We start from the raw sequence: 15,015 nt of genomic DNA, 5'->3' as shown, positions 1-15,015 counted from the left end.
TTAGCACTTAGTCAGAATTATGTGGTTTTAAACATTACTTTGCACTCTTTTCATTATAGTTGCTTAATACCACCTGTGATAAAATGCTATCTATTTGAAGCACACTTTACCTGTGTCTCTGGGATTATAGGACTATCTTCAGGAGAAATTCTAAAGAAGGTGGATAAAGGTGATGACACGATAACAGGGTTTGGCCTTACGAATCCACTCAGATCACAACTAGGAATGTCATTCTCTTCCTTCTTCATGACCAGGGTATCCATGACATAAAAGACATTCCAGGGAATCCATACGGTGTGATACTGTGTCAGGAACGGTGATCGCTCAAACACCAGCGTCAGAGAGGCACCACCATTCGCTACCAAGTCAAACCTAGAAAAAAACCAAACAAAGAACAACAGGGCTAGCTCGTCAGCAAATTCCCAAAGCCATCCACAGCCTCCATTTTATGGATTGATTCTGCATTCCATGTAGTGCTCTGAAGGCAGAATGGCTCTGCTGGGAACAACGGAGAAGTCAGTTCAATTATATTACATAACACTGCACTAAGAGAATGGAGAGTTTGTGATGCTGGGTTTAAATTAAGCAAAGCCTTCTACTTCTAAACAATATCATCAGCACATTTTACATTGGAAGAATGTACAAAGTACAACTTTAGTCGATCACTTTGTTCACTTCTTTTGTTTCCATTATTTTATTTTTACAAGCAGCTCTTCAGTAATGCCTTTGCTGTCTTTATGACTTCGAAGTGCTTCAAAGGAAACTTACATTCCATCTTGGCGAGTGATTGTATACCCGTAGTCTGGATAGTGAAGAAAGGAGACATTGACTCCAATGAGTGGTGTTCCATCAGCAGTTAATACTTGGCCCCTTATGACAGATGCAAGACTGAAAAAGATGCAGGATCAAATTACAATTAACTCTTTTCCTTCTCTTTTGAATGAATAAAAGCTAGGAGAGTGAACACACGCACACACACCCTACATGGCATCAACTGCCATTAAAAAGAATTCCTAAGACTCTACGCCTTTTGCAAGTTCACATAATTTACACTGTATAAACAGATGCCTCAAAATCTACAGACAATAATTTTTTGTCAGTATTGTTGATTTGACTTTGGCTCATTCCATCTGTACTGAGTTACTAAGAACAAATTCACTGAAGAATTTTAAGAACTTATGAACTCTAGATGTTCCCACTTTAAGTCATACTTCTGGCAGACTCTTAAACAACAACGTACTTTTCAATTAGTATCAAAGCAATCTGTAAAACTGCAGGGACTATGAAGTACAAAATTTAAAAGAGCAATAAGGAACATTGGTGCAACAACTTTTAATCAACTGCTGTGCCCAAACACATTAATGCTGTTAAATTACTGCAAACGCAGTAAGTTCTAATGTAAATCATCTTCTTTCACTCAGTGAGATCCCAGACACCTGCTTCCTGTTACTGGTTTATTTTCAGGTCATTACTGCTTCGTAGAGCACCAGTCAAATAGTTTATGCAATTACACTGTCATGCACTTAACAGTTCTATTACACTAATTCATAATTTATATTATTTAGTGAGCTCAGTTTAAAAAGTGCAGCTTTGCTTTCCTTCTGAAGTGTTTTCAGTGCTTTGATATATTTCCAACTGTGCTAGCCCAAATCAACTGGTTAAATGGAGTCTTATTTCATCATTAATGAAGTGCCCTGTTAGAATACAGGTACTAAGCATGGCAAGTACCTTCTGTAACCTACTGGCAATTTGAATTTTGTAGGAAATGAGACAAAACGCGCAATTCCACATATATTAAGAGAAAAGGTCTTTGCTGAAAGTTCACGCCATGAAATTTGCAGCCACAGTGGATCTTCTCCTAAGGTGCATCTCACATACTCTTCAACTTCTTTCATATTGATGAGTAAAGGATGAGTCACGCTCACCTCTTGTTAAAAGGACTTTCCCCAGGTATGACATGAGTGCTGTCCGCTCCAAGGAGAAAACTGATCCGGTCGTAAAATGCTTTGGCAGCTTGCTGAGAGGGCGACTGTTGGCTTTGGCTGATAATGTCTTGGGGATCAGGTAGTCCACGACAATAAGGCTGGTTTTGGCAAGAGCTCTGCAAACAGCAGTCGGGATCCATACAGTCAACTAGCCCATCTGTTGGCAGAAAGTCAGACAAATGAACAAACTCTTCCTCCTGCCCCTTTGCATGTGAACGCATCAGCCAGCAGAGAGATTAAAAAAATTACGTAGTATGAAAGAATACTAATAATTAAGGTTTTAATGAATTCACTTTCAATTAAGGGAAGACAGTTTGTTTCCACTGAGTTCTTAAAACTCCCATGGAAATCCATGCAAGCTGAATGTTCTCAGTATCCTGTATAAATTAAGCCTATTTATTTGATAACTTTCTAAAAACATGTTGAACAAACCAGAAAATGAAGGCGCTCAGGCTCTGCATACACTGTTAACTTACGAATATTAAACATTTTAGGTGGGTCTAAGCAGCTTTTATCTGAGGTTATTTGGCTTGCTAGAGAAAAGAAACAAGTAACTCCCACTCAGCTGTTTTCCTGAGGTTTCTCAGCACGCCTATGCTGCAAGTAGCTTTAAGTATTTCACAACATTTATCAAGGTGGATTGCTTTATACCTTGGCAGAAAGATTTTGTTGCTAGTGGCAAAGTTCCACTACTGCTAGTGGCAATAGTTTCCACAACTACTTTGCATGAGAATGTATGCAAGAACAAAATCCGTATTTAACATTTAGATTTTATTCTGAATAAACTGATGAGAAATGCTGGCCAGTATAAACAAGATTTAAACACATGGGTGCTTTCATGCTTATGTGCTGAAATACTCACATAGAAGGAGCATTAGATCTGTCACATCACTGGAAATCTAATTTGGTGAAAGATTAAAATCAAGACCAAACTGATAACTACTAATTTGCTGTAAGTAAAGTAGTGACGAAAACGAGCCTGGAAATGACAGCTACAGAAAATTTCTAGATGAATGTAATACGGTATCACATAGCTGATAATTGTTTCCCCAAAAGAACAGCAAGACTGAAATAGCTCCAACATTTTATTATTCAATTTAGATTATATAGGGAGCTGGCTTGCTGTACTAAACTGAAAAATATACCAATGCAGCACTCTGAGGAAACCCATGACTTCTTCTCTACAGAAAAAAGTGTAGCTTTAGAGCAAAACTTCTTTCTGAAGGGAAAAATATCATCCTTTTTTTTTTTGATCAGATGTTGAAAAAGGGTAAACAGAGACCTTCTAAAGGTATTCCTCTAAGTACCGCTGTGCTGTGCGGATCAGTTAGAGGATTGGTGAAATGGTAAAGGACTGGGATTTCTGTTCTTTTGCACATCCAAAATTCTTGTCTAATTCAGCTGACATGGAATTCAGTTCAGGGAAAAAAAAAAAAGGATGAAAAAGTCATCATTAAGTGTATCAAAGTTTAAACTTTTTTAAGAGAAAAGAATGTTGATTTTTCCTGGGATGAGGATACACCAGAGGATTGTTGCCATTCGGATAAATTTTGACAGACTGGAGAAATGGGCTGACAAGAACCTCGTGCAGTTCAACAAAGAGAAGTGCGAAGTCCTGCACCTGGGGAGGAACAACCCCAGGCAGGAATACGTGATGGGGGACACCTGGCTGCAAGGTAGCTTTGAGGAGAAGATATTGGGAGTCCTGGTGGACACCAAATGGAACATGAGCCAGCAACATGCCCTTGAAGCAAAGAAGGTGCCGATGACATCCTGGGCTGCATTAGGAAGAGCTGCGCCAGCAGGTGAAGGGAGGTGATCCCTCTGCTCTGCTCTGCACTGGGGGGGGCCCAGCTGGAGTGCTGTGTGCAGGCTGGGCTTTCCAGTACAAGAGAGGCAGGGACGTAACTACAGGAAGCTCAGTGAAGGGCTGTGGAGACGGTTACGGGCTTGGCACATCTCTCCTGTGAGGAAAGGTGGGGAGAGCTGGGCCTGTTCAGCCTGGAGAAGAGAAGACTGAGAGGGGATCTCATCAACGTGTACAGATACCTCATGGAAGGCTGTAAAAAACGACTACCTCTCAGTGGCGCCCAGCAAAAGGACAAGAGTCAACAGGCACAGGCTGAAACACAGGAAATTCTGTCTAAACACCAGAAAAACCTTTTTTTGCTGTGAAACTGATCAGACACTACAACAGGTTGCCCGGGGAAGTCATGGAGTCTCCATCCTTGGAGATATTCAAACACCAACCAGACATGGCCCTGAGCAACCTGCTCTAGTTGACCCTGCTTTGAGCAGAGGGTGGGCCTAGATGATTTCCAGAGGCCTTTCCAGCCTCCAATAGCCCACTCTTGTGATTTTTTTTTTTTAGTCTTATTCTCGTAGTAGAATATGCAACCCCTTCCTAGCCAAAGCACTGACCTCCCTTCCTGGTTTTAACCTGGATCAGTGTCAAAGCTGGGGGTACTGATGGCAGTTTTGGGGTTTTGTATCTCTGTATGGTCTCCCAGGCAGTATTTGGTGCAGTTGCCAAATAAACGCTCACATTTCTTCATTCATCTTTCTTAGTTTATAAAATCTGAATGTACATCTGGAGTATAGTCTGCAGGTCATAAAACTGCATGAGATTGACACCTTCTGAACTAATCAGCTGGAAATGCATTTTTACAAGCCTCTCTGCTAACATCAATCAGAGAAAGAATCTCATTTTCACCAGCCAAGATACAGGGATATGCTGTTTGTTATTTTTCTGTGGAGTTTATCAGCAACTTGCCCAGGCGAGTGACGGATGGTTATGAATCTGGCTCCTTATAACTTGAGAAAACATTTTTCATTCTTTCTCTGTACTTATGTGGCTAGAGCTATCTAGTACCACTAAGTTGAGTACTCTATTGCACTGTGTGAAGCAGAGTAAAATTTCCTTTCTGAAATGCCTCTGCAAAATTATTGACGAAGTTTGTTTAGCCTGAAAAATACGAGACTTAGCTCAACACTGGCTCATCAGTTATATCACTCAAATATGATAGTGAAATTATAAAGAAAACAGAAACTCCTACCGGCACCTGGACAATCATTATCAGTCTCAGAAGGCTATTTATATTCTTTTGATCTAGATGTAAGTGGTTCTTCTATACACAGAAGGCTACGTAATGACGACATTATTGTTTTCCTCCTCGAAAGCTAAAGTCTAGCTGTAAAAAATTTGACTAATGTTACTCTTCCCTTTGTTGCAAAATGCACAGAATTGCACGGTCTGTTGATAAGATTGCTTATTTGGAGAGACTAACAGAACCACCAACACATTAAATTACAGGAGTCAAGACAAAGGATTCCCACCCTTACGTACGTCTAAAAAATAAGATGTATCAGTGGGTGTTTTTGCTTTTGAGTGGAATTTAAAGGGCACGTATAAAAACGCTGGAAGGATGAAAACTAGGAGGACAAAATAAGTACTGGGCACAATTTCTGCCAGTGTCAAGGGGAGATCATAGCCAAGGATCTACATAAATCACATTCTTCATAAATAAGTTGATTATATATTTAGGCAACAACAAATCTCCTTGAAGTGCAATTCAGTGCCTACACAGGAAGAATACTGTTTTGGAGCTATGATGCTGGCCATCCCACCAGGATGGTTTCAGTGACTGTGTCATACTAAGGAAAGAGGCCGGAAAGGACAGAAAACCATTATTAACAAACCTCAGTTACCCTCACATAGCTCAATTTTGCAACAGGACTCAATTATAGACACCAAAAATGACTGCCTGCAGGAGCAGCTGGTCGGAAAAGCCACAAAAGCAGAAACAGCCCTAGATTTATTCCTGAGCAGTGCACAAGGACCTTGTTCAATGTTACTATTGCAGTATCTTTATAAGCATACCTATAGCGTACTCAAATTCAGCGTTCCTGTTGGAGTGAAGAAGCCTAAAATATCAAATGTTGGGCTCTAAATGAGCTGTCACCCCAGAAAGAAATCCTGGAGTCATGGCAGATAAATGCTACAGATATATCAAACCAGCACTCCCCAGCAAACACAGATGCAAACAAAAGGCTGAAAAATAACAGGAAGTGTTGGAATACAAGCCAGAGAACATAAGCATGCCACTTTACCAGTCCTAATTCAATTACAAACTTCCTGAAATTTCCTGAGCTTGGGTTATATTGTACTTAGTAACCCTTCTGACATTCAAAACATTCTGTGGCAGAATTTCCTACTTTAACTAGCAGCCTGCTAGTATATCATAGACAATGTAAGTTCACATTTGTCCTATTATACTGTTTTGCTAAGCATTTGCTATCAGCTGCTATCAGAGAAGAGGCCTTGGTTTAGATAATCTCTAGGCTGACTTTGTACTACCCTGTGACAATGCTTGTCAGGAGCAGGCTATCCTAGCCTGTGGATGTAATTCCAAAAATACAGTAATGCTAAGTATGCTTTGCTTTATTAGAGTATTTAATTTCATTTTAGTAATAAAAGAATGTTAATAATCCCTTAAATCCTGCTGGTGGAAACCTGTAACTATTCTTAATAATTGGATAGGAGCTAACAAAATGCAAACTTAAGAAAGGAATCTGTTCAATAAAGGCTTAACCTAAACTCAAGAGTAAAGAGCTTATTCTTTCTACAGTGATGACAAAACATGGCACGCTTTCTTAAAGTGTAACAGTGACATTTTTCCCAAGTAAGGAGGTTAGGTTTATTCCACCGGCCGATGACTCTGACTTCCTCTCTCCCCACAAAGTCAAAAGGAGTTTAATTCAGCCTGAGGTCTGCTTGTTGCATGCATATTCCCTGTGGGTTGCTACAATGTAAAGAAAATTCTGTAATTTATTATCCAAATCAAACACATGGAAAAAACCCCAGTGATCCTTAAAGAGAAAGGAAATGATCTGCAAGCCTCTCAGAAAACTGCATTATACAGAAGATGAGTAATAATCATCCCATCATGTGTCAATAGTATCTAGAAGGGAAAATGATCAAGTATGCCTTGATGTCATTAGCATTTCCTACGGAGAATATTCCCACTGACGTCAACACGCGTGTTCACAGAATTTGAACAATAAGTCTCAGAAAGAGCTAAGAATCAAAGGAACAGCAGGCACTGTTCTTAATGAATTATACTCATATTAATATATGAAATATATTTTATCCAGCGTAGTACAAAACATAAACATTAACCACAGCATATCAATCAGCTAATAATCAAGATAACTTTAATTATATAACCACTAAGCCTAGTGCGATGTAAATCACAGTACCTGTAGTCGTGGTATAAATTCAGCTAGGTGCTCAGATAACCTCATCGCCCACAATAAACAAATACAACAGAGGCATCTCTGTGCCATTCCCTGTACCCGTCTGGAATTTGCATGGCTTGCTCCAGAGATTAGTGGGCTGATCTCAGGCACTGTTGGAAAGGGAAGAAACACTGCTTCTCTTTCCAGGTGGGTTTCTGGCAAAGACGACTTTCTTTTCCCAATTTTGTTTGGTATGCTTCCAGATTTTAATTTGATTTGTTATACTTTAATCCTTTTCCTCAGCTACTAGTCAAAGACTGAAGTGAATATGGTCTGTACTGAAGCACGTAAATTAGTATCAGGTTTGCTGAAAGAAATGCCAGTGACAAATAGCATTATATAGGTCAATGAGGGCAAAACAACCGTTCGGCCAATCCCTTCCTCATACATAGCTGCATAATGTCTGTAGAAGAAATAAGGGGGAAAAAAGTAGAGAAAAAGAGCAACAAAATACCAGCATTAAGACTTTTTTTTTTTAAAAAATATTGTTCTTTCTTCTTGAAGAAGGCTTGTTAGAGCCTTCTGCTCCAATTCCTTGTTCATCTTCCCCTTTTCCCCACAAACAGCTATTATTGTTTTCAGTGTGAAGGAGCATCCTCTTTTCCCTTGTTCTGTTCACAGGTATGCCTGTTCACCTTGCTCCTCTTCCTTCCACAGCTCTGTTATCTGCTCTTGGCTCTTCCTCCGATACGTCACGTCATTCTATTATCTTTAATGTTTACAGAAACTGTTCTAGTCTATTACTGGGCTTTCAACTTTTTTTCCCTACATGATCTGTTTTTTTGCCTCCACGTTGTTTACGCTCTAACCTAGCTTCTCCTCCTCCTTGCTTTGTCTCTTTTCAGGCTTGCAGGTTTCTCTTTCTTCGTTATGGTCACAATTCCCTGGCCCAGCTTAATTCCCCAAACAGCACATCTCTGCATGGAAATGCTATGGCTAGTCACTCCTCTCGCTCCCTTCCTACGTGCAGACATTCAGCTTCACGCTAGCTCAGATTCTGTGTATCACTTTGCGTCAGATTCTTTAGGCCCCTACACGTGCAAAACTGACTCAAAATAAACAATATATAATAGAGAAGGATGACAAACCAAATGATGTGTAAAGCAATAAACGGCATCACTGTTTTAATTGTGTTACTTATTTTGCTTGGGAAGTAAATGGTGCTGTTATTTATACTTTGTGATGTCTAAGATCCCAGCTGCAGTGGGGATATGAGAGCAAACAGCCAACGAGCAACGGCAAAGGCATACACAGTCTGAAGCTGAAAATCAAAGTCACAGATGACTCTATCATCACCCCGAGGCCCTAATGGAGTTTCTTATCTGTGCTCTGAATCTGAAGGTGTTAAACAAAAGGAGCCGATGAGAGAAGAGAAAGAAAGACAGACAATAAAAGCATTATGCTGATCTAATATTTGACTGCATTCACATTTAATCTTGTTTTTTTGTGGGTTTTTTTCTGTGACTCTGAAGTCATGCCAAAGTCACAGCCCCTCTACCTTCCCTACTCTACAATGATGATTGCAGATTGATTCCTTAGTCAACGGTCCTGCCTGCATCTTCCTGCAGATTGTTACCTGTCACCTGAATGACAGACTGCGTAAAAGCAAGCCAAAAACCCCCAAGACTTCTGGGAGCATCCTGTCACTTATCTGAGCATTCACAGGCTACGGAGGGATTAGATCTCTGTAGACTGGGCAGGCAATTGTTTCCAGCAACAGCATCATAGGTCAAAATGTAAACTCCCTGTTCGGCCTTTTCTCTTGGGATAATTTCCTTGTGAGGTCACTGAAAATTTGAACTCCTTTTTTTTCCCCTCTCCACTACAGTTCACTGAGTTGAGACTACATTTTATTATTCCAGAATAGAAGAACACTGCAGGGAAACTAAGGTGACACCCATCATTTTCTAAGCACACATCTCACCTGTCACAAGCAGCTTGTAAGGCTTTGCTGATACGCCATATAAAAGCAATGAATAGCACCGCGTATTCTTACAGGCACAGAAGTTAGTAAAATGTGTGTATGGTTCTCATGGCGGTAATTAATCACCTGACTGCAAAATCTCCATTCCTCCCATGTTCTCCCCAGCGTTAAAGATCCATTTGGTGTATCTTACCTCCTTCATTGTCCTTACTGTCGGTGCAGAGAGTTTCCATAGCTACATCACAGCCTGCTCCCCTCCATCCTGGCTGGCAGACACAGTGCCAGCCGTTTTGGTCCAGCGTGCACCTCCCATTGCTGTTACACAAGCCAGGGCAGCCCTCTGTCGAAACAGACAAAGAAGAAAAATCACAAGTGATTTCAATATTGCAATTATACAGAAAGAAAAAAAAAAATACAAACAAGGGACACTTACTGGGAACAGGCCTTAAGAACAGCACAAATACTGTAATTGCACATGGAGTGGAACAGCAACATTACCTGGGGAATGTAATTCTTAACAAAGTGGCATCTTTGATTGGCCTGACACTTGAGACACCACTTACCTGTACAGGCAGGAAATAAATGCACCAATCCTCTAAATACCTGCAGGCCAGACAAAATTAAGTTTGTTTTTTAAATACTGGCTTTTGGCAAAGTAACAAGAGATGAGTGCATAGCGCAAACAGAGCTGGGTAAAATGATACATTTTTCTGTGCTCATAGAACAGATAATTATTTGCTCTATGCAGTATTGGTTACATACTGGCACAAATGTTTAAGCTCCCTGTTACTATGAACAAATCCCTCCAAATTCTTAAGCAGGACAATAGATATGATTTTAGGCACATAATAAAAGAGAACGTTAACTTTATCTGGTCTCAGAGTTGCCGTATATTCATGTGAAATTACAGTGTGTTAAATAATTGCACAAAGTATAGGCCAGTTTTAATGACTATACTTTATGCCAAAAATACATTCCTTTTCACAGAATAAGCAAAGCCCAGGAAATAGTGAAGCAGCTTAGCATCTATTCTAACAAACATTAGGATTCAGGCTGCATACGGATGGGACAGGACCAACAGGATTTCCAACTAAATGTAATAGCTGTGCGTATTTGATTACTTAGGACGGACAAAATGAAATACCATAAGGACCACAATAAAACATTGATAGACTGAACAAAAACACGGTAGTGACGTGCTTCAAGACAGATAGCAGAGAGTGATTTTTTGTGACAATCTCCCTAAGGCTTTTGTGCTGTTACCTTTATATCCTATCTTGTCTGCTTTTATGGCCAAGGAGGGAAAATTTGGGAAACAATTAAAATAATTTAATATATCCAAAATCGATAATTGTTTTCAGTCTAACATTTCATTAAAAAAAACAGTAACTGTCACTTCCTAGTGATGAAATCTGGCATGCAGCCAACATGATCTGTATGAGGATGACAACACTATAAATATGTAGATTTTGGTGTTCCTTATCTATGGCTATGACAAGACACTGACAGAAGCAAGTACAGATATGGCACTAAGTATCTTATGAGAAGGTGGCTACAAATCAGATATTTTTGGACACAACAATTTTCTGTAAACTTTTATCCAAAACACTTAAGTAACTGTCTAAATACTTCTTCACTTTGTAGAACTATCTTCATGAAATAATCTAATGACTCATCCTGGTTAGGCTTAGTTGAGCTTAGAACCATTTTTCAGAAGTAATGGTCTATTTTTTTCTTCTAAAGACTTCTGAACTTACTGACACCGTTCAACCACGTAGCTCCAAATTACAAACATTCCCAGAGTTTAAAGTTCTGAAGTTATAAAGGGTGCTTAACTCTTGTCAAATTACTCTTAGAAGGCAGAGGATTGAGAAAACCTCTTTATGAGGACAGGTGGTGATGCTACCGTTAAGGATACTGTGCTATCATGCCAGGCTGAGATTAGACTTGCTACTCTTATTCTTTCAGACTGTAGCTGCTAATAGTATTTGTTCACGTACTGAGAGCTATTTGTTTCTTAATCTCTCTTCTGTTTAATTTATGGAAGACTTACATACTTAATTGCAATACTGACAGAGCGTTTTAGGAGTCAACTGGGTGCACTCAAAACTTATTGTGTGAAAGCCTGGATATTGCCATGAATATTGCCATATTCTAACGAAAAAAAACACAAATAAGGAATAGAGAAAGATACTCAGGGAAAGAGGGGTAGGAATATTTAAAACATTTTTCTAAATAATTTTTTCACCATAACTGAAGATACAAGAATCTTTGCTGTTTCATGTCAGGCTTTTGCATCCTTGAACCTTTTTAACTGAAAATGTTGCATAGCATATACAAGCTTTTTCTAGCTTCACGCAAAATACAAGTCATAATTTCCTACAGATGTTCTACACACAGATAAACAAAAGTTTAAAAGCCTGGGTATTCTATTGATCTGTCTATATATATACACACACATATCCATAATTAATCTGTTCTTTAGAACTAATGACACTTGTTCTGTGACAAGAGTATTGCTTTGCTTTGTTTCCTAAATATTTACAATTTTGTAGGTAGAGGTCCAATGACAAAACTAACAGAGAAAAAGCACCAAACAGCAAACGAATACTATCTTCAGTTTCTGGTTCAAACAAAATCTAACACATGTATACAATTTGCATATAAATGTATAATTACTGATAAAACATTCGTCTATAACAAACAAGATTTCATTAAAAGTTTCCATTAAAAAATTTGAGATGAATTGAAAGTCATATGAGTTAAATCTATAATCCATGGAATGTATGTAAGAGAAGATTCTTTTGCCCAGGCTAGTGTGTTTGTAACTATATATTCATATAAAAAAAGTACATGTAAGTATAGGCATGTCATCAAAGAGCAAATATACAGTACCTTTCACTATCTTATCCAAATAGTGAGCTTGAGAATTAGAAAGAAAAAAAAAAAAAACAGACAGACATTTCAGAAGTGTCACATAAAACAAGAACTGTTCAGAATTCACATGCAAATCAAGCAGGTGCACCTGACATGAGAGGTCTTACATTACAAAATGAAAATGTAATTCAAAGCTTTTAAAAATGCAAGAAATTATCTTTTCAGCAAACATCGTCATGATTCAAAGAAACTATTTTAGAAAGGAGGCCTGCAGAAGAAAGAGATGCTACCTTTCCGAAACTATGTTTTTCTTCTGACTTCTCTTTACATGCTTTGATTTTTATGTATAACAAAAATATAATCAAGGCTAGTTGAAAATGTCCATTTTCAGCACAATGCAGGAGTAATTAGCTTACAAGCTTTAAAACACTGACCATACTGGAAGATCTTTGGTTTGCAGGTCATGTATGATTCTGACAGCATAACTGGCACTATCCTAATTCTGGCTGGATTAAAAGGATTTTTAGGAGGAACAGTTCTCTTCTGCTTCAGTTCAGCCATAGTTATTCTTCCGAGCACAAACATCAAGTATGCAAAGTAAGTTAGATCATATATATCGGGTGTACGAGGAGGTAGTGGGGTTAGTAGGTGGTGATCCATCTCATTTGGAAAAATGGGCGAAAATTAAACTTGGGCTTTAGATGGATAAAAATGAATAACACAGTATATTCAAGAATAGCAAGACTTTTGCTTTATGAAAATGACACCTGAAATTCTGCAAAAAAATTGAGGAGGCAGATGGGTGAATGACAGACGAGTACAAGATGGATTTAAAGCAGCGGGCTCTACTTGTAATACATGAAACACAGCAGAGACGGGTTATATTCCCTCACGTTCCCTTACTTTCAGGAAACAGACGTCAACTGCAGGTGTGTTACAGGGGTTAAACGTCATACAGCAAAACCAGGTAGGACATGTCCATCGCAGGCCACCAAACCCAGCCACCTGCACGGGTGGTGACGGAACATTACCGACCGCAGCAGTGGGGACATGCCAAGCTGAGTCAACAAGGCTAGAGTCGATCTCCTGGTTTTGCTGGACAAGGTCATTCAACTGGGCCCTCATGGGTTCTCTTTACTTTCAAAAATTGGCCTTTTTTAAATCCCTGCTGGGGATCTAGCAAGGATACCCTAGCAAGGACCCTGCTAGGATACTAGCAAGTACTCTGTCGTCTGCTATTATTCTTCAACTTCGTGTTTTGGATGGGTAAGAAAGGCATTTCTAAGCACGGCCTTTCCTCTAGTTTGGATGAATGGGGAAAAAGCTCTTCCCAAGTCCAAGGAGGGAGATGGTGAGATAGTCTCACAGTAGCCACGGTCACCGCTACAACTAAGAGGCAGAAACTTTCTAGTCCCTGTCTCTCAAAGAGTCAGGTGTCCACTGCACAGTTGTTTTTTTCTTTTTTCTTCTACAATGGTAAGGTTAAAGGGAGACGAAGTAAGAAGATGAAAACATCAATTACAGAACATTTAGAACAGTATCAACAAACTAAGTAGCTTTTCACATTAACCACAAACAAAAAGAAAAGTGATACAGTTGCGTTTCGGGGTGGATCAAATTCTTCTCTTACTCATGCAACACAATTCCCCGTGCTCCTACACAGCTGCTCTTAGAACAGGGTGTAGTATGCGTGGAGGAAAAATTAAGCTTTATTTCATAAAATGAAAGCAATTAGGTCTGTCTGGGGAATGGATCTGTCCACCAGTGAAACATTAAATGCCTCCACAAATGTAGGGATAGGTAACAAAACAGAACGTAACAAAACCCTCCTAGGCAACTGAAAACACTGCAATCCCAGGCCCCCACATGCTATTTCCTTTCAGAAAATCAATCTGCATTAAAAAAAAAACGAAAAAAAACTTCAGAAAATGCTCTTTTAAGATATCTTGTAGCTAGTAGTCTTGTCAGTCAGTTCCAGACCATAAAACTATACCGATCAGAAAACAAGTGCTACCTTTCAGCATCCTTTTACTCATGGTCAGTTGACATTAAGGACAATGTTAGAAACTATTTTGGTTAACATGCAGCATCCTGGAAAAATCAAAAAGCAGAAAATGAGTGACCAAAACCAGTATAACTTTGCAGTGAAGTTTAACTACCCATGCTGTCTTCCTTACCTTCATGGCACTGCAATTGCAACTGAACCCAGCTCTGACTGGAAGTGAAAAATAAAACCCTTTTTTGCTCTGTATAGAGAATTCTAGGTGGGATTTGGAGCACTTCAGTAGGATAGAGCATCTCAGCAGGTGTTCCTTGGCAAGATATTTACACATCTGGCACATGTGGGTTATGTTAAGTCCTTAAATAGTCTAATTATAGACTAGACAATATACCTACAAGGGTTTTCTTGCAGGGTTTAAGACTGTGAAATTTAAAATCTTGCTATATATCCAGGAATAGAGGGACTTCATATAGCTCCAAATGGAATGAAGAAAAATAAAAATGAAGATATAAAATTTGTATATGTTCTAGGATAGTCAAAATCCACGAAGATGTAAATGGCATTCAAAATTCACGCAACATAAAATATAAGTAATGCTATCAATGTGTGTGGATATTTATATAAATATGTGGCATGTAAATGTATTTTACAAAGAACTGGTAAGTCAGGCAAATTCACATTTAACACTGCATATTTCATAACCAGTCAGAACCCTGACGTGTTTTTTTTTTTTATTTAATGTCTCCCATTAGTTTCCCATCAGAGATGTAAGTCAATGCCTTCCTTAGATTATTCATATGCTACTTCCTCCAGGTATGACAGAATAGCCACAGAATAAAAGTACATATTAAATCCATTTATCCCAATCAGCTCCTGTTCAAATCAGCATGAGTCACATACCCGTTGATTTGATGTTCCTTAATTGGTAC

General features: G+C 38.9%; 1 protein-coding gene across 9 annotated transcripts in view; it reads right to left on the bottom strand.

The window, feature by feature from the left end:
* The window catches only part of TENM3 (teneurin transmembrane protein 3), a 323,373-nt gene that overhangs the window by 52,428 nt on the left and 255,930 nt on the right, over positions 1–15,015 (bottom strand). For 6 of the 9 annotated variants that reach the window (XM_055714055.1, XM_027814146.2, XM_055714085.1 and 3 more), the window contains 5 exons: positions 12,103–12,129; positions 9,401–9,547; positions 1,926–2,142; positions 769–888; positions 111–372 (listed from right to left, as the gene is read on the bottom strand). In XM_055714055.1, coding sequence (XP_055570030.1) covers positions 111–372; positions 769–888; positions 1,926–2,142; positions 9,401–9,547; positions 12,103–12,129 — 773 coding nt within the window. The remainder of the gene's footprint in view (positions 1–110; positions 373–768; positions 889–1,925; positions 2,143–9,400; positions 9,548–12,102; positions 12,130–15,015) is intronic. The other 3 variants (XM_055714069.1, XM_055714078.1, XM_055714105.1) reach the window with 1 other exon arrangement.

Source organism: Falco cherrug, chromosome 1, assembly GCF_023634085.1.
Source record: "Falco cherrug isolate bFalChe1 chromosome 1, bFalChe1.pri, whole genome shotgun sequence".
In the NCBI taxonomy this organism is placed as follows: Eukaryota; Metazoa; Chordata; class Aves; order Falconiformes; family Falconidae; genus Falco; species Falco cherrug.
This window is presented reverse-complemented; position numbering and strand designations above follow the sequence as displayed.